We start from the raw sequence: 19,398 nt of genomic DNA, 5'->3' as shown, positions 1-19,398 counted from the left end.
TCATCCTGCACTTTCATTAGCTCTGCCAGTACTAGCACAGGAATGGTACATCAATTATAGGTAATGGCAAAAAAAAAGTGAAAGGAGTTTGACATGCCATATCATAATTCATGAACTGCAGTGTATTTTATGAAGAATTAGTATGTGTGCAAATTCTTGAAAGAAAGAAACTTCCAGGTTTAAGATAGTACTTATGGACATATCTTTCATCTACTTCAGAAGAACAGCATCAATTTTAAAAGTGGCAGATCATTCAGTCCACCTACATCTCTTACAAAGTGTACGTTTACCTGATTTGGAAAGTACTCCATTTCCTTTTGCTATGCCAACATAAACAAGGATGTTCACGACATCAGAAACTTCAATATGCAGATTTGTGGTTCCTATATCATGGTCTTTAGTAGCAGCCACACCTATGTAACAGGGTAAAATTAAGATTTGTTATATTGTATATTCACCTTCAAATAGAAATATGCAACAGCAAGAGATTTCTGAAAGTACACTAAACATCACAGAAAAGCATCTTATGTACAGGCAGGATTTAATGTGAAAATACTGAAATATATAAACATGTTTCTGTTTCACTTGCTATTTTTAGCAGAGACCTTGAGATATCTCTTGGCCCAGGTTAACTGTCCCTACGTAGCAGTTGTGTCAGAACAAAGCACATTTCATCAGAACAGTCAGTGAACATTCCCTGATGACTGCGCTCCTTCCCAGCCTTTCAAGTTGTTCGGGGCAGAATGTAAGTACAGTGAATACACATGGTCACTGAATCAATTCAAATTTGTCACTTTTATGCCTGGCTGCATCAGAGCTCTTAATGAGAAGAGATCCTCAAGCAAAGAGGAAAATTAATTTCAGTTCTAATAGGTGAAAACATACACGCTTAAGACAAAAGGACATTTCAGAACCTTAAGTCTTGCAGCAGTATTACATGCAAGTGTCACCAATGAGTCAGTTCTCGAGACCCATGCCTTGATCACTATTGTTAATATGTTTATTTAAAGGACATCTGGAGAACTTTTTAAATCAAAGCCATCACATCATAAATTACAACTAATTTATTGTCCTATTGCAACAATTTGTGCAACAGAACTGAAAAAATGTGTTTGGAAAAGAAGCAGCTGGAAAAGGTCTGAGAGAAACAATCTTTTCTAAACAGGTTTCTGAGTGTATGGCACACCATGCAAATGCAAATTATGAAAAATACACTGAGATTTACGTACAACCAGAATTATGAATACAGTAGCACTTCAGGAAGTATTTTGCCATACAGCATTATTAAAGACAGGATCTGTCTTGTGTAAAAGTAGCTAACAATTCATATGCTTCAGAAGACAGTAACAGCACAAGAAAAGGTAGAAAGAAATGTAGAAACAAATAAAACTCTCACGCCTGAGGTGCATGTACGGTTAATATGCAAGTCACTCACATATTTCTCCTACTGTCAATGAATTATTATCTCCAAGTAAGCCCAGCTTTCTATCAAGCCTAGTAACATTCTACACTTTTCAGGGAAGAGGTAACTGCTACAATTCTAGGGCATACTCACCATATGCACTGCACAGTCTGGGTCCCAAATCTGGACGGACAAAAAATCCTGGCAGATGAGAAGCCAAGTTTAGTTTTCCTTCTGGACTACAATATTCAGGCAAGGGTAAACTTTTTAGTAAGTCCTCATATCTGGAGGAGAAAAGGAAGAAGAACGTAACTGAATTTGTGTCATTACATAGAGAGGAAAAAAAACAACATGGAGATTGATTTAAGGGCGTCTAATATTAAACTCAAATACCTTGCTGGCATCATCGCCTTGAAATCTTCACCAGAAGGCCAATCTTTCAGTTTTAGTAGAGCTGTCTCCCCATTTTTTATTTTCTGCCGTTCTGCAAGCAACATAGAAATTATTCGAAACTAATATACTTGTAGGTGTTTCACTTTAAAATATATAATAGAATTCTGAACCTGTCTGTGAAGTTCTCCATAAAATGTGAGATAATTAATTTTGAGACTTGAGAATGATACAAAACAAGCTCAACTGCTCAAGGAACAATGACATTTTAGTCAGACCTAACTAGTATATTAATCCATCTTCCACTTCTGCAAAGGAACAAACCCGAAGTTTCCATCATATTCTCTGGAAACAGATTACCTAGATCTTTCTCTTCAAATCTTCTTTAGAACTTTTTTAAAGTTTCTTCAAAGCCTCCAGATCCACAAAGAATGTTTTTAACTATTTCTAACACTGTTCAGAATCAATGGAATAATACATTTAAAGTAACGTACTTGAAACATCTTCAAAACCATCCCAGAACTCCTTGACGTTGGTGTTTGAAATAATACTGTCTTTGCAATTCAAGATATCAGCTTGCTGGTTTCCAAAATCTAGACTAATGGACTCAGCTTTCCACAGGCTGAAGTTCATTTTTTTATGCATACCGGACACTAGAACAGGCTGTAAAAATTAAATAAAGTTTAAAAATCAATACTTATCCTTCAGCTAACCTGGAATACAAATACAGCTGAAACACACACTGAAGACCCTGGCCCTGCTGAGCTGTTAACACTTCCTCCAAAAGCAACCATACCCATGATGTCATACACGCATTTTTGCATTTTCAATCTCTGTAATTTTTCACTCATTATTAGCAGTTAACTGAAGTTTAAAACTACACAAGGTCCATATATAGGTTACACCTGACAAGCCTTTGCCCAACGCTAACAATACATTTTCAAACATGGAGTTAGGCAAATTTGTCCTTTAAACACAGCTCTCCCAGAGTTTATACTGAAGTCACTTTATAGACCAAATGACTCAATACCTACCCTTCCTTGTTTCCAGCACTCTTTGAAGAGCTTCCAGTTGTTGCTGTTTTTATGGTCTCTGAGCCACAAAACATGCTTATCACAGATCCATGAATACTGAATGTCACTGTACCGTTTACTGCAGTCATCCTGAATACATTTTTTATCATCCTTTGGCTCATCTTTTATTTCAGATTTTACATTTATCTTTGGTGCTCTATTTGGTGGAATCTTGTTTTCTACTACTGAAGCAATTATGTCATCAAGAATGTTTGGCATAGTCCTTCCACTCTTGCCACTCTATCATAGCAAACAAATGTATGATTAAACAATGTAAAAACAAATAAAGTTCATGCAATTCCTTTGGCAGTAGAATGAAAACATTTCATTACCAATTAGAAGCCTGCAGTTATCTAACTTCCTCTGTAGAAAACAGTATGCGTTCTTACACAGAAAAAGTTAGAAATATACAGTCACTACAAAGCTCAATATATAGGAATCTTCTTTTTTTTTTCATGTTAAGGCTTTACCTAACTTCACAGATATTGTATAAATCCATTATCACTATATATAACAAATATAAATATTAATACAAGTGTGTGCATAAGCACACACGACATTTTAATTATAAATGAGCTTTTAAAGCAATACTGCTATCAGGCTATTTTAACTACAATGTACCAAAATAAATCATAGAGACTTGCAAATCCTGACATAAAATCCATGCATCTTGTCAACACTTACTGCTGTTCCTGTAGAGTAAACCGGAGCAAAAGCAATACCAGCATCTGTAGAACCCAGACGCAGTTTGCCTGCTGTTGTAGTTAATAAATCCCGTAGCGTTGAGCCCTGCTCATTGTTCTGGGATGCAGGAGGAGAGCTTTTACAATTTTGGGACTCCAAATTATCCTGGTCTTTCTCTTCCTTTGAATGTTTTCCAGAAGGACATTCTTTGTTCTCTAAAACAAAAATTATCATTTTAAGTTTACACTGTTGTACTACCATGCAGGCATAGGAACACCACCCATATCCTGTATATTACAGTGGTGGTGGTAATATACTGTAGCACTAGCACTTCATTCACCTGAAAACACACCAGAAGATGAACTAGATCCTTTAAAATACAGTGAAACAGTGTGACCCTGAAAAGGCCACCCTCAGCATTTCAGACATGCAGCTGAGTATCTGTCACAAATGAGAGACGCTGTGGCTGGAAATACTGCCACATCACACATGCATGCATTCCAACAGCGGTTCTTGTGTTTAAGAAGACTCTGACACCACCAGCAGAAGGCATTGCAGTTTCAAGATTAAAATTAAGGGAGAAAAGAACATCATGTCTTCTACTGTTGAACAGAAAACTGTGATTTTTTTCCTAATTCAATTATCTATCTATCACTGGTGCCCCTAAAGTCATGGATATATGACATGAGAGTTTCAAACATATACCTTTCTTTTCTTCTCTGGCTTTCTGCTCTGCAAGATCAGCTAACCAATGCAGTGGTGACTGCGATTCAGGTGGTGTTAACTTGCTGTCTGTGCTTACATCACTCCTTGGACTTGTATTGCCATTTGTCTCGGACTTTTGAGGAGTATTCTGCTGTTGAGACTCAGGCATGCACAGAGAAATTTTATTACTGTGGTTAAGGACATTCTGCAAAACCTGTAAGGAACAAATTTATTTTTAAAAATGTAACTTTCCCTTAACATATGTCAAAGACAAGGTGCTAGTATTTAACCATCATATATGCAAATTAAAATACAATTTCTATCACTCAAAACCAAAAATCCACAAGAATCAGAACACGTGAATGAACTGCAATGTATACACATATTTTAGACTCACCTGAGACACACCATTCATCGCAGGAAGCTTGCCAGCTTGTGTGCTCTGCTTGCTGGTACACTGACAATGGGATTTGATTTCAAATTTTTCTCTAATATTGTGCATAGCATCCAAAAGATCGGTCAAAACTAGAAAAAAAGAAGAAAACCATCAGCAGCTCTCAGTCATTTTGTCACCTTCTTTACAGTACACACACCATGATGCCAAAATGCCATCTTTAAAACTTTTTACAATACAAACTTGTAGAATTGCTAAATTTAACACTCAAAAATATTATAAACAGACTGTCCAGTTTACCTTAAAGCTTGTGCAGAAACAGAAAAAGTCTTTCATTAAATAACTGCACACTACTCTTCTGAATAATCTAACCTTCACTCTGCATTCCTATTGCATGGTGCACACCAAGCAAGTCAGTCATTCATTATTTACTCCTCATTGTTCAATGGGTGCATCATTGCTTCATTTAATGAAACTGTCAAACTACAGACTGAAGTGAGCCACGTCTTGACAAAGAAATTAGTATGTGATTATGCAATTTAAGGCTGTTTGGTAATGGGTATGCACAGAAGAAGAAAACTGAGGTTAGACAGGCAGTCTTCCCTGTGCTGTTTCCAGGTAAGTGGTTCACTTCACAATTTAAAACAGTTTCAGTCTGGAACCTGTTCTGGGGAATGTTACAATCTGAATTTATTATGGGGTCTAACCAACATTCATTTCTTCCTGAACTAACATGCAGAAACCCATTAAAAAAAAAAAAACAAAACAACAAACGACTGTGTCTGTATTTCCAGCTTAAAATAACTTGTGAATTTACTTAACAAGTTTAAGGGCACATCTGAATTTTCTATTCTCTGCATCAATGCTGCCAGAGATCACAAGTGAAGCTGCACTAACAACAACTACACCTACCTGCAGTTCTTCATAAAACTTACTTGGCTTTAAGAAAAAATCTGAATTTAGCTGTGTTTAGTTTCTTTTTGTTTCTTAGTTTCTCATTTATCATGAGCTGCTTCACTGCATTTTGTTCAATCAGATGTCCAACAAAAACCACACATGAATCTTTCTGTTTTGGTGGGTGGGTGAGCAGGACAGAAAACAGTGAAAAGCAAAATCTGTTGCCACATAATGCTCCTTGGCAATACTATTTTAAGATTTTCATTTAACAGCCAAGGTCTGATTTATTAAGTGCATTCTTGGTGTTTTCTTCTGCTCTGGAAAGGTACAAAACAGTCCAAACAAACACCCTTAATTTCTTCACTGCCTATTTCCAAAATCCCTTCAGGTATATGTCAGCATACTCCTCCTTCTCTCTTCACAATCAGTGCCCCTTGCTGGTAACTGCTCAGAGTCACCTGCCTTCCTGCAATGATCTGACAGATTTTGCAGGTTTTTAAATGTAAAATGGGGCATTTCAAGAAACAACTCTGGCCTTTTTTCACAGAAAAGGCCTGGGAAAAAACACATCCTGCTTGTTTGCAGGTGGTCTTACCAGAGCCTGGAATAATCTGTGTTGGCATCAGGTGTTTGTGATCATGAGGCTGTCCCTTCACACACTTCATCCAGGCATATAACTCCTTATCTGCAAAATAGCATTGCCAGTTGTTTTACTTTAGTAAACTAACATTTTTCAGTTTTTAGTTAGAAACAGTTTTCTATACATACTGTAAATCTTCTGTCCTTATACCTTGCATAACAAAGATTTGCATACAAGAGCTACTTTTCACAACGAGTAGTTTTAACAATACTGACATCTGAAATAGCCACATCTGTGGCACAGATCCTTGTGAATAACCTCAGCTTTAAAGTATATTCCATTCACTACATTTACTGCATTGCCAATTTAGCGTAAACTGAAGTCCTTTACAGTTGCTACTGAGGCAGTGAGATTCCCTTGATGAATTCTAATACAGGAAAGAGACTCAATTAGGCTGCTATTGTATAGTTCACTTAATTTGACACAATCCATGCTCAACTGAAAGTGGATGTCTTCAACCACAGGGCCAAAGAAGCAAGAAAGATGGACTTTTAAACTGAATCAATTCTCTAATTTAGCCTACCATGCAGCTGCACCAGTGTTAATGATGGCACAAAGGAGAGAGAATTTGCATCACAGATTCATGTCAGATTAAAGCAACTAGGAAAGCACAAGTCTCTATGTACCGGTTAAAAATTGTCTGTGGCTGCAGAGAGGGCCTAACTGGTAGGAGAAAGAGGCTTCCTATGAAGTTTTAGGAAGATGGCCTTACCAGAAAAATATGAAGTATAAAGATAAGACAAAGGAAGAATGACAGACAGAAATGTCTGGCCAAGCCACTGGTCACCAACCTGCTATGTGATTTTGGGGCAGAAACAGAAATACAGTTTCTCTCTCAATCCCCAGTCTTGTCCCCTATCCACTGAATTGCTAGTTTTTTAAGAGACTCTTCAAACCTTTTTATTCATTTGCTCAGCTGCAGCAATGTAAACTAAGAAGTACACTACAGGAAGCATTTAGCATATTTAAAGCATTATTTTCTTCCACTGCAATAGATGCGCAACATACCAAACGTTCTGTTCAGGTATGTATTAGATTTGTTAGCTATCCTGTAGGTTTTGAAACTCTTAAAACATTGAAACATATGACTGGTCACAAACATAAATCAAATAAAAAAAACAAAACAGCATATACCTACTTAACATATATTATCACTGAAACGTCATAACATGGCATTCCACTTGATGGTGCCATGAACTGTCTGAAGATAACAATGAATGCGTATTCATTCATCCATGTAGTAATGAGAGAAATCATTGATAAGTATCTGAATAAAAAATATTTAAACCTCTAACATTCCTGCTGAAGCAGGGAAAAACCAGTGTATCCTCTGTTACATTTGGCAACTGTAAAAACAACTATCGGTTCCAGGAAAAATGGTGTAATGTAAGGTGCTATTATACAGAAATGGGTGGGTGGTTCTGAACTTTAAGAGACTGCCAAAAGAGAGAGATAGTTCACATGAATCCTACAGCATCATTAGAAATAAAGCCACAGAGAGGGAAGCTATCATACTTCTGCTTTTGCATGTAACGTGAGGAGCAGTAAGGCGAAAGTCTTCCCTGTCAGAGAATCGAAAAGAAGTCTGCTTCTGCATACTGCTTTTTTAAGCTTTTAAGACATTTTACTAAAATTTTCCTGGCTGGTTAACACGCGCGCTATAAAAAGCCTTTGACTGCATATTCCCACTACGGTAAATAATGTTCAGCGTATATCCCAAGCCACGTCAGATGGATGCACACATACACGCACTCACAGACTTAAGCCAGTTGAGAGCTGCTGAAACAGCCTCCAGCCTTAAAGCATTAACAACTGTTCTTGGTTTTGGAAAACACTGACATTAGCTTGCTAGAAGCTTCAGGCTTTAATGGAAGTCTCTAGGAACATCCTATAACTGCACTGTAGGAAGCCTCTCACTGCCACCCAAGGACAAAATGGATGAGTTTATTTATCAAAGATTTGCCATCTAAATATTAAACTTTATTTTACTAACATTTCACATCTGTGACATTATGCTGCTATGACAAACATGGAAATGCTCTTCAAAACAGCATTATACTTGAATTGGCTCCTGGCACAGTGTTAGACTCCAGGACTATGCCAGGGCACAATGCCTGCCACAGAGGGGAAAGCAGTCCTTTCCAACAAGCAGTCTGAGCACCAATGTCACAGTCAAGGGCTGAATGATCAGATGAAGATTCCAAACCATTCCTCCTTTCAATTACAAACAAGCTTGGTTACTAAGAAGTCATAGGTTTGCAAGTTAACCTTGTTACACTTCACCAGTCTAAATCAGACATTTCTATTTAAGCACAGGATAAGCAGAGTACGTGTGTAGGCTGCTGGATCATGAAGCCTCCACTAACACTCATTTTAAATACTATGTGAAGTATTTTTCTTTCTCTTTTTATAATAAAAAGCAGAGTGCTAGGCCAATATGACAAACCATGTACTTCTGAAGGGAAGACTCAAAAACATCACTCAAATCAGGGCAAGTCTTAACAGCAGTGAGTTACTACAAAGTAGGGAGGTGTAATGGAGAGCCAGACTCACAGCCGAAGAACATGATTTAACCTCAAGGGGCAAGGCACAAGCAATTCAAGACAATCCACACAAAAAGGCTGAAAAGCAGACAAAGACCTAAAATAGCCCCCACAGCAGTTGCTTTCTGAATGACTGATTCTACGTTGACTCGCAAAAAAGGAGGCGAAGAGAACTGAAACGCACAAGCAGTAATTTAACACTTAACAGAAAGGCAGTTACACTGGTGGACCGGCAGCTCTACAACAAATGAGAATAAACAGCCTATACAATACTCTAGTTCATAAAGAACTGACCTCTAGAACTTTTTCTCTCCTTTGCCTTGTAACAATCTAGGCAGACCACAAATCCACATTTTTGGCAGACCCAATGAATGTTAAATAATGTGGCTTCACATGCATCACACATCTCACGGACTCCTCTTACTGCTCTCTTCCATGCAATTTTGGCTGAAATACAAAATAAACGGAATAAAACGACTGAAATTTAAATGCAAAGCACAGTATGAATAGTCTTTATAGGTGAAACATTATTTTCCCCTCAGATGCAAATGGGTGCGAGGGGAGGAAAGTGATCCTTCATAAACAGACCATCAACATCTACCCCTTTAGTTGCACGTCTCCATCAAATCTACTATCGATACACTGTAAAGAAATTAAAGCATTCAAAAAGCACAGATGAAAGTAATACAGAAAGAATATTCCTGCTTAACATGAGTGGGCTACAAGTATGACAAACTTCTCTAATATATACTTTTACCCCATGCAATGAGGAAAGCTGGGGTTTTCACCTGACTGCCTATGGAACATGTTCAACCTCAAGGGCAGCCTAACTAGTGAGTTTGGACAGTTAAAGGTCAGTAAGAGCAGAGAGAGAGAGTGTCTGTCCTGGAGACCTGGCAAGTACTTCTGCTTTTCTGCCCCACCTCCTCCTCCTATTGCTTGGAATTAGTGGAGCCATCAGCCTGTTTCCAACCTGCGCCCATCTGCTATGGACCAGAAGGACAGACTAACTGTGGCTTTGGTGAGGAGGAGGTGATGGTGTTAGCACATGTTCTGTGGGACCCATGCTGTCACATTATTCTCCTTTGTTTTGGGAAGGAGACACGTCAGAAACACATTGTTGGCAGCAGTCGGTACCTGGCTCGCTGTGGGCCTTGGCTTGGAGCTCGCTGCTCTGGCTGGAGAGCTGGAGGCCAAGCTGGGAACCAAGGCTGCTCCAAACCCAACAGCAGCCTGGCCTCAGTCCTGGACCAGCACAGCCATCAGCACAGGGAGGGGGAAATAGGCTGGCCCACTGAGGATGATCCTTGCCTCCTACCAACACACTCTCTTACAAAATAGCCTAAGAAAATCCCATGTCCAGTGAAGTGAACTACTCAAAAGGAAGGAGTAAATCACAATGAACACAAACAGCTGAGTACAACTGCAAAACATTTAAGAGCACTTGAGACTGACTTACCGTCTTTTTTCACCCAGGACATGGCTGTTTTCTCAGATGTTACTAACTGACAAAATTTATCACCTATGATATCTAGAATGTATTTAGAAGTTTCTAGGTCCAGTTCATCATCTTCGTAGTTTTCATGTGTCCATAAACTCAGTGCTTCATCATCATATTGATCAGGAGAGGAGAAACCATCTATCCTAACCACTCCATTCTTACTAAAAGATAACCTAAAAATGAAAACAGGTAGTTCAACTGCATGTAACATTACATTCTCTGACTTACAGTTTACTTGCTAATTTACCTTACTGCTTATGTCTTAAAACAACTAAGTTTACCTTTTTAACATCCTGCCATATTTTTTAATTTAAAAATAAATCCTATTGCCAAAAATGGTTTTAAAATTAAGAGTAAGACAGCATGAAAACGAGAGCTAACTTCCTAGGCACATCTTGCGTTCAGTTTGCTTACAATTCTCTAACATTTTCTACTGCTTTAAAATTGCAGACAGGAAAATTATCTTATTTCTCTCTCTCTCCTCTTTTTTTTTTTTTTTTTGCCAAAGTTTGGTTCTACCTATTCCCCACCTTTAATTTTTGGAGTGTCTGTGACAGCAATCACTTTTGTCCTACTGCTCTCATGCTCAGAAAACAGGAGTTCAACACTTTAAGTCTTCCTAAGCAGAACAAATCACTAATAATGTTTTCTGCATCCACTAGTTCCTGATCTTTAAAATAACTGAAGGCTTTACTTTATGCTACCTGGTACCATTCCACTAACCCTGGCTATATTTAGCCTATTTTTAAGCATTTCCAATTATTCCATCTTGCATAATACAGGATACTTCATTATTCATATATGATTATGATAATAGTCAAGGAATTTTACAGCCATGACAGTAAAACAGTCCTGAATTCAGAACTAAGTACAAAAAAATGATACTTATATATTTAATGAACAAGAAGAAATGAGAATTTTTCTGGTACAACTTCCAACTGCTGTGCAATTTTTGTTTACAATTCAAGTCCTGTTGTCTAATTACAATGGAAATAATTAAACTGCTATAAAATTTACCACAATAGATTCAAAACACTTGAATTTTTAAATTCCGTAACTGTGTTTTAAAACATTGGCAAAACTTTCATCACTCATGTTGTCTCCTTTAGACAGGGCTGAAAACCGCAAAACTCCAATACTGCCACATTAGGAGGCAAATATTCTTACACAGAAGGTATTCCGAGTCCAACCTTGAAATGATTCCTGGACTACCACACCAAGTCTTGTAACTAAAGCTTCACTATAAAATATTAACCCCAGTCTTGGGAACAACTGCTTGTCCAAAATGAGATGGATATATAGTGATAACAGCCCACGTGCAAATTAAAGCTGTTCTGTTCTGTCTTGATAGCTGTGTTGTGTGCACCATGTACGTGATGCTGCATCCTGGGAAATTTTCTTCCTGAACTTGCAAGTTTCCTTTGATTAGCCATTAATGTTTAAAAAAGGAGGTCACAACTCTGCTATCCTCAGAAAACTCCCAGAAAACCCTGAGCAGCACTCCCACCATATCCTGGCATCAGAACAATTACAGATAAGTGCAACTCAGTAGTTGTACAACTTGTCCAGAATAACTGAAGCATGCCTTTTGAAAATCCCACTTCAAATGTCAGACACCTGTGTAATGATGATGTGCTGCATTTTCTGCTTGCCTAAGGTACACTGGGCAGATGTTCTGATGTCTTTGCTATAAAGCTTTAAACTGCAATGAAGTCTATCCACAAAAGAAGAAATACAGATGTAAATATTGTTAAATTAGACAGTGTCTTTTATCAGACAGACTGACTGAGCCAGAAAAATCAGACGAGCTTTCAAGCATGCAAGTCTTTTGCCAGTATTATTTTTAACAGTTAAAACACCACATTATCAGGAAAATAGCAGTACTTACCGACGAAAGTAGTAAAATCTACAAAATACTGGGGAGTGAGATGGTTCTTCTCCTTTCTTACTTCTAATTAACCTACATTCTCTGCACTTCTGCAAATTTGGTCCTATTTCAGAGCAAGAATCATCCTGCAAAAAGGACTCTCCTGTTTGCTTCAGCTTCTTTACTTTGCGCCAGTCTTTTAACACTGAGCGAGGTATACCAGCTGCAAAAGTAAGGAGAGTTTCACGTGAGACACTGGCAGCCCTTATTTGCAGAACCCAGCCAGATCAGTCAGTATTCAACATTTCTGAAAGTATATTTGTTACCTGCATAACATATTCCATTATTACTTCCATTTGTCTGTCAGTGCCAAAGTTTAAAAGCACAGCTACCAATTAGACTTAGGCAGGGGCACATTTAACTACCTGATGTGCTACCAGAAATACCTACGACACTCTATTTTCTCTTATATTAGGGTATTGTTCACCTCATACTCCACTAAAACCATATTCAGAATTTCCTTCTTGCAAAACAAATGAAGAAATACAACACACCAAGACAAGAAAGGTTTGAATTCTGTTTCAAGTGAAGATGTATGCAAAAAAGGCAACAATTTCATGAATGGAAGCTTAAAAAAAAAAAAAAAATCCCACTACTTCAAAATCTATTTTTGCTGAGGGTTACAGGTATGATTACAGATGAACACTCTATTAACATGTACCTCCTCTGAACTTAACACAAAGTATCCAGCATAAGGAAGAACAGAATCCATTTACTGTCAAGTCTGTTAGCTTTGCAAGGCTAAGCAGTACAATTCCATTTTCAATATGAAAGTCAGCAGATCTGACACTCAGTTAACACAACCAGCAAATCTATTGAGTAATATGTGCAGTTTTCACATACACACTTTGAAACTGAACCCTGTTGGTTTTTAACCAGATTTTAATTTTAATGACTTTTAAAAGTGGTACAGTTTTGTCTGCAGATAGACAAAGTATCTGTCATTTCATTTACCACTGCTCTTGAAAGTTCATGTCCTGTAAACAAGGATCTGATGTAGAATGATAGAGAGGTCAGGGTGTTAACTTTGGACTTGGTACCTGGGTCCAGATCTGTATTTTACCAGAGATGACTTGTGCAAACTTTGCAAAATGAAAGTCTGCCTATGCCTCAGTTCATGGCCTACAAAATGCACTCCAAACTCATCCGAGTATGACTGTAACTGGATTAAAACTTGAGAATAGAAAAGGCCAAAGTGCAGGTTTGCTAGTCCAAAACCAAGTTTTCTGCCTTGGAACCAGAGACTCTGGGTGTCATCTGGAAGCTGCTAGACTTCAAGCTCTGTGGGCAGGAACTTGGAAGATCCCCCAGGGTTTGCAAGACTGTAAAATGCCTTACTTTGCAGGAGGGAGCCTTGCAGCTCTGAGCACTCTGGCTAACACACAGGCTCCCAGGGCTTTCTGAAACAGCATCAGGACAAAGCAGTTCTCAACCCTGGCAGTATCCAGATACCACCCACATTGTGAAACCACCATCAAGCTCCAGATCCTGAAGCACTTATCTTCAGCCACCTATAGGGAGCCCAGGCAGCCACCCAGTGAGGACCCACTCTTTCCTGAAAGCTCCCCAAGGATGACCATATTTTGTATAAATCTTTGTGGAAAGTCTTTTTAGTAAGAAAATCTCTGACCAGCTCTCAGAAATTACAGCAAAGCTCCCCCAAGATAAACTGATAGGAGTATCTATGTTCAAATATTTAATGGGTCAAGTAGGAGAGACAGAAAGTCCCCATCTGTTAAGATTTCAAAAGGATGGTAAGCATATGTGTACTGCTGCCACGAACCAGTTAATGTGCAGGACACAGGCTGTGTGACTCGCAACATTCCCACCCGCTTCCCAACCTAAATTCCATGAAATAGTTCCATAACTTTTTATCATATATCACTTCTATAGTCAGGTACTGCTAGCCAAAAGAAGTTACTGCCTTCCCTGAACTTAGTTAAGCAATCCTTCTACAATAAACCCACAAAAAAAAAAAAACAAAACAACTTTTGCAACAACGCAAAGGGCAAAGACCTAACATGTTACATGTGCGTATTTAGTTTACTTTTAGAACTGAAACTGAAAAAGACCTTATAGCCATGTTCTCCTTGATCTTCCTTTTAGCTGGGAGGAGGAAAAGTAACAGTACTATCACTGAACCCAAGCCAGAATATCTCAGACAGACTGCAACACTTCCAGCACCAAGTACAACTTAGGGATCAAGTACTCTCAAATACCAGAAAAGTTACTATACGCTAGTCAGTGAAAAGCCAGAGAATGCAATTACAGAAAGCAGTACTCCTTTTCTTACTACCTGCACTTCAAAATTCTTGTGCAAAGTAATTCAATGGTAGACATTCTCAAGAGAACAAAGGCAAGAGAGTAGTCCTTGGAGAAGAATAAATTGGGATAAAAAAAAAAAAAATCTAAGTTCTTAAAATAAAATCTCTCATGCTGGCAGACCAGTTTCTCTTTTCAGACAAATCTAGTTACAATCTGCTACATGCTACAGTATTACATTTAAATTGAATGTATTTCCCTAAATTTATTTATTCCTTAAACAAGAGGGATATTAACATGATGTAATACACATACTAGTTAAAAGTGTGAAATGGCTCTCCCGCAAATCTTTCATTAAATTAACCAAATCATAACAGAGTGGTATCAAGCTCTCAAGGAACTGCCTCTGGCTTCCTGATCAAAAGATGTACTACAGTTCAACAATAGAGAATCTTTCCCTCCAGCAGTGCTCCAAAAATAAATGCATTAGATCTTAAAAAAACCTCAACAAACCACCACATATATATGTATCTCAATGGTAGTGGCACAACTATATGCACCAGTCTGTTCAATTCTGATGGACTGCATAAACCAGTTTACTGCTTAACTGTAGGCCAAGAACCAGTCTGTTAACACATACATATTTCTTAAACCAGGGTATTTCAAATGGCCTCGAGACAGATAAATCTGGACTTACTCATTCACACAAGCATGTTTTTTAACTCTTTTCCCAGGTATAATGTATGACAAACACTGTCAGACTTCACATTAGCATGTCTCTTCCAAATCAGATTAATATACTCACTGCTGTTACTGCCGCTCTGTAACTTCAGCTTGCTTTTTTCTTTGGCGCTCCTGCTAAGAACACCATTCGGTTTTACTTCTTCCTCTGTATCACCTTTTTTTTTCTGCAAATCATTTTGTTTCTTTTTGTAAGTTGGCTTGGGCTGCCGTTTAGTCCTTTGCTCTGACTTACTCTCACTTTCATCAGAGTCTCCGCTTTCAGAGCCAGACTCATAAGTTCGTTTTGCTTTTCTCCTAGGGTGCTTATCTTCCTTAGCAAACTTATCTGCTAAGATTTTGCTATCTATGTTATTTTGCAAATCATTTGATGTAGAAGCTATTAAATTGACAGTACATGGCTTAATAATTTCTGAAACACTGTTCCCTGAATTCTCCTTTTTATTAGTGTTTTTATCTTCCTCAGAATGCCTTGTTAGCCAAGCCTTTTTCAGTTTAGTGTGGTAGTTTGGCTGACTCGTCTGGGAAGTCTGCCCACTGCCTACAGAGTTCGCTTTGTTTATTGTATTACAGACGATAGCACTGTCTAGGGAGAGAGAGGTTGAAAATGTCTGATTTTTCACAGAGTTGGACTCAGTCTCGCTGGTGTTACTACTTTTAAACTGAGCTGCAGCCAACGCTGCCTTGTGCTTTTTCAAATGAACAAAGTCAGTGGAGGTGGAGAATCCTGAGCTTGGTTGAGCTGCACTGCCTGTCTTGCCAGCAGCGGGTGTAACCAGAGGTGGAGTGCTGACCTTGCACTCCTGGGTCTGTGCCACTGCCTGACTTGCTGTTCTCGAGGCAGTACACTCTAGCGGTGCACAGGCCAACACCGTGTTCGATAAGGAGTAAGTCACTTCTGAGCTACCCCAGCTTGACACGCTGGTAGTTGTTGCTGCTGATGTCATGACATCCATCTTGGTACTGCAGATCATAGTTGTGGTAGGGGCGACAGCATGAGGAATGCTGCCTTGCGAGACAGTTGGAAATTTCTTTTCATACCGTGTGCGAGCACTGTCTGAGTTCATATTTGGCAGAATTATTATTCCAGTCTCCCTGGCTTCCGCTGTTTTCAGGCAATCTGCTTGATTTGTCAAAGCTGAAGATCTCTCACTAACTCGATCTTTGGAAGCAGACTGCATTACTGGTACGCTCTCGTATTTCGTGCTAGGAGGACGCACAATAACAGATGCTGTAGCGGACTGTGACTTTCCACTCATTCTTTCAACATGCCAATCCACTTTTTCATTCTTTGGGGCATTATTTGACTTCCATATTTCTGACAAATTCTGTTCAGAAGCACCCTTGTAAACAGTCTGAGCTTCCTTAGGCTCAGGCACTAAAGTTGGTGGTTTCTGCAACTCCTGTATTTTGCTACCACCAGCATTAACGGGCTGAACAGGCGTCAGGGTTGGAGGCGAAAGACTGCTGTAGCTGCTTTCCTTCTTCTCCGGGTTCTGATGCACAGGTGGGTGAAACACAGGGGCTCTATGCAAGGCAGGCATACTCCGGAGTGTATTTGAAGAAGAGACTGACAACTGAGTAGGGCTCCTGCTGTCACTTCTAAAAGAATTTATAGAGTGAGACTGCACTGACTGTGAAAGCTGCTCAGGTACCTTGCTCGCAGAGCCTTCACTTTCTGGTTGGTGCTTAATTAAAGGTGGGGGTTTTGAAAGAGAAGAAATGTAAGAGGGGAGGGTCTGGGGACTAGCTGCTGTTGAAGGACAATTACTTTGCTTATCAACATATGCACTTGAAGCTTCCTTTGATGGGTAGGATCTTGGCGGTTCATTTACAACACTGTTAGACAAGGTGGTGAAATAGTTACTCTGTGGCAAACTCTGTGGAACCGAATGCTTCATTTTATACAGTTCTGACACAGAGCGTTCAGCATCTTTGTCGTATTTTACTGAATGGCTTTTGGGACTTGAAGATAAGGATGTTACCCTGGAGTAGTTCTCTCTCTCCCCCTCAAGTGCTTTTATTTTAGCTGTAAAAGGAGCAACTTCAATACTTTCTTGTAGTATCCTTCTGTGTTCTTCTTTGTATTTGCTCAGTCGCTCCCCAGTCTCTTGCGGCGGCCTTGGCAGCTGGTTCAACACTGGATCTGCAAAATGCCTGTGCACATGGCTCTCCTTTGCTGTCTGTGTTCTGCTTTGCTCTAACTCTGTTTTTACTGCTGCAGTCGTAACAGAACGTAATGGTTCAATAAATGCTTTCCTCTCCAGTTCTCTGTTTTAAAAAGGTTAAGCAGAGGTTAGTCTGAATGCAGTGCAACGTGCTAAACGAAGACCTTTTCTTCCCATGCTCTGAACAAAGTTATCTATTAACACAAAACAAACTTTTCCTTATACTAGGTACAATTTTCAAGTCTTCAGATGACTCATGAACTCAAGTACCATTCCAAGTCAACAGTGCAGTCTATTTTGCAGCACACTGAGAAGCTATCAAAGTCACCCACAAATAAACCAAAGGGCAGCTAGAAGACAACATCAGCTGCTGAAATGTACCCTCTCACACAGAACTGAATAGCAAACTTACTCTTTGTGATGGTCTACCATACTCTTGGACAATGGTGGGCTGGAATGCGCTGCCAGTTTGAGAGGCCGAAGGGGATCTGCACTGGACGGTCTCACAGGAATGTGACTCAGTAAACCAAGGCTGTCAGCTGAGGTTACTGGGGTGGGCTGGTGTAACCATGGGCTGGGAGAGCTCTGTTAACACCAACCAAGCAAAAAAAACTAGAATCAGATTTCAAAATAATCGTGGGACTACAAGAGTTACTGTACTAAGTCCTACCAATGATCACAGGGAAGTAATGTATTTTAGCAACAAATCATACTCAATAAATAGAATTTAACATTTTAAGTCACTTTTTGATCAACTGGAACATCTGACTATACTTCTGCTGGACTTGTGACACAGAAAATAGTTAACACATTTCAGAAGTATTCTTAAAACTGTTTCAGTTTTCAGCATGAATAGTTAATTCTCAAATGGCATCTGAAGCCCATCAAAATTAGAAAACCAGTGGTAGTCAGATGGCACTTGACTTCAGTTACTAGCAAAGACCATCAGCTCTTCAGTGAAATGCAAGAAGTACTTCTTTCAAAAGACAAACATGGTTTAGTGGTATTTCTGGAAAACATTTTCATCTCCAGCTTTATAACGAATCTCAGTGATACAGGACACAACTATCTCTTCCCTGGATGATTCCTCTCCTCCCCCCAAACAAATGATTTAAGTATAATAATCCTAATTAATCTGCATTACTTTGCCAGGCATTTTTATTTGGCATAATTTCAGTAGCAGCACACTATTAAAACCATAAATGTATACGCCTGCCATACTTTGTAGCACTGCAAACACACAGTACGCTATTTTCTGCTGTGTACCTAAATACTCAAAAAGTGGGCAATAGTGACCTCCTCCTTTACACACACTATGATAGTTTTCATTTATGAAACTGTTTTGTACTTTACAACTTGGGTAGGTTTCTACTTCTCTATCTGCTCAGAAACTTGTGTAACAACTCTGCAGAAAAGATAAGAGCAGCTTTCTGTATCTTCCCTCTTTCCCTCTCCCCTTTTGAGACCTGCTCACAAGAAACATGCACGGAGGAGTGGAGAGGCAGGGTCCCTACCCTGCTGGAGTGGTGCTCAAGTGCTAGGGACAAGCCAAGAACAGGCTGGGACAAGAGTGAGTGGAGCTCTCATGCACCACAAAGTGCTTTTCTACCCCTAACTCCTGGCACTTCCCAGAACTTCTTCCCCTCCTCTGCTCCCCACAAGTCCATTCCTCTCCTCACCAGTCTTGACTCCCAGTTGAGAGCTGCTGCAGCAGAATGCAAGCCAAGAGCTCTCATGACACACGCACACACCACAGAATACATATGCAGGTGCTACAACTTTGAAATTCTAATTTCTATACTTCTGAATATTCAAAGCAACCACCTGGGTTTGCACTAGCAGTTTTAGTGCACACGTTTCCTAGGCCAGGAGTTCCCACGCTGTGGCAAGTTCCCACGAATAGCCTGTAAGCTGTATCAAAGTATTATGCAAAAAAGGCCCGTCACCTTCTCCCTAGAGGAGCTGGGGAACAACTGCCTGAGCTCTAAGCATTGCCCAAACAACTCATGACACCACTTGCAACCCTCTATGGCCCAGCCCAAAGACTGGAGCTGCCACAGCCACCTGTGGA

The 19,398-nt window shown here is 39.3% G+C and overlaps 1 protein-coding gene across 5 annotated transcripts in view; it reads right to left on the bottom strand.

Moving 5' to 3' along the window:
• Positions 1–19,398, bottom strand: part of JMJD1C (jumonji domain containing 1C) — a 164,430-nt gene that overhangs the window by 9,789 nt on the left and 135,243 nt on the right. For all 5 annotated transcript variants that reach the window (XM_062633977.1, XM_062633978.1, XM_062633980.1 and 2 more), the window contains 14 exons: positions 17,740–17,912; positions 15,224–17,430; positions 12,118–12,319; positions 10,188–10,402; positions 9,023–9,175; positions 6,141–6,230; positions 4,652–4,779; positions 4,255–4,468; positions 3,550–3,764; positions 2,827–3,105; positions 2,287–2,455; positions 1,796–1,886; positions 1,556–1,686; positions 291–413 (listed from right to left, as the gene is read on the bottom strand). In XM_062633977.1, the coding sequence (XP_062489961.1) occupies positions 291–413; positions 1,556–1,686; positions 1,796–1,886; positions 2,287–2,455; positions 2,827–3,105; positions 3,550–3,764; positions 4,255–4,468; positions 4,652–4,779; positions 6,141–6,230; positions 9,023–9,175; positions 10,188–10,402; positions 12,118–12,319; positions 15,224–17,430; positions 17,740–17,912 (4,390 nt within the window). The remainder of the gene's footprint in view (positions 1–290; positions 414–1,555; positions 1,687–1,795; positions 1,887–2,286; positions 2,456–2,826; positions 3,106–3,549; positions 3,765–4,254; positions 4,469–4,651; positions 4,780–6,140; positions 6,231–9,022; positions 9,176–10,187; positions 10,403–12,117; positions 12,320–15,223; positions 17,431–17,739; positions 17,913–19,398) is intronic.

Source organism: Pezoporus occidentalis, unplaced genomic scaffold (assembly GCF_034315485.1).
Source record: "Pezoporus occidentalis ecotype Australia unplaced genomic scaffold, CSIRO_AGI_Poc_V1 ctg41, whole genome shotgun sequence".
Classification (NCBI taxonomy): Eukaryota; Metazoa; Chordata; class Aves; order Psittaciformes; family Psittacidae; genus Pezoporus; species Pezoporus occidentalis.
This window is presented reverse-complemented; position numbering and strand designations above follow the sequence as displayed.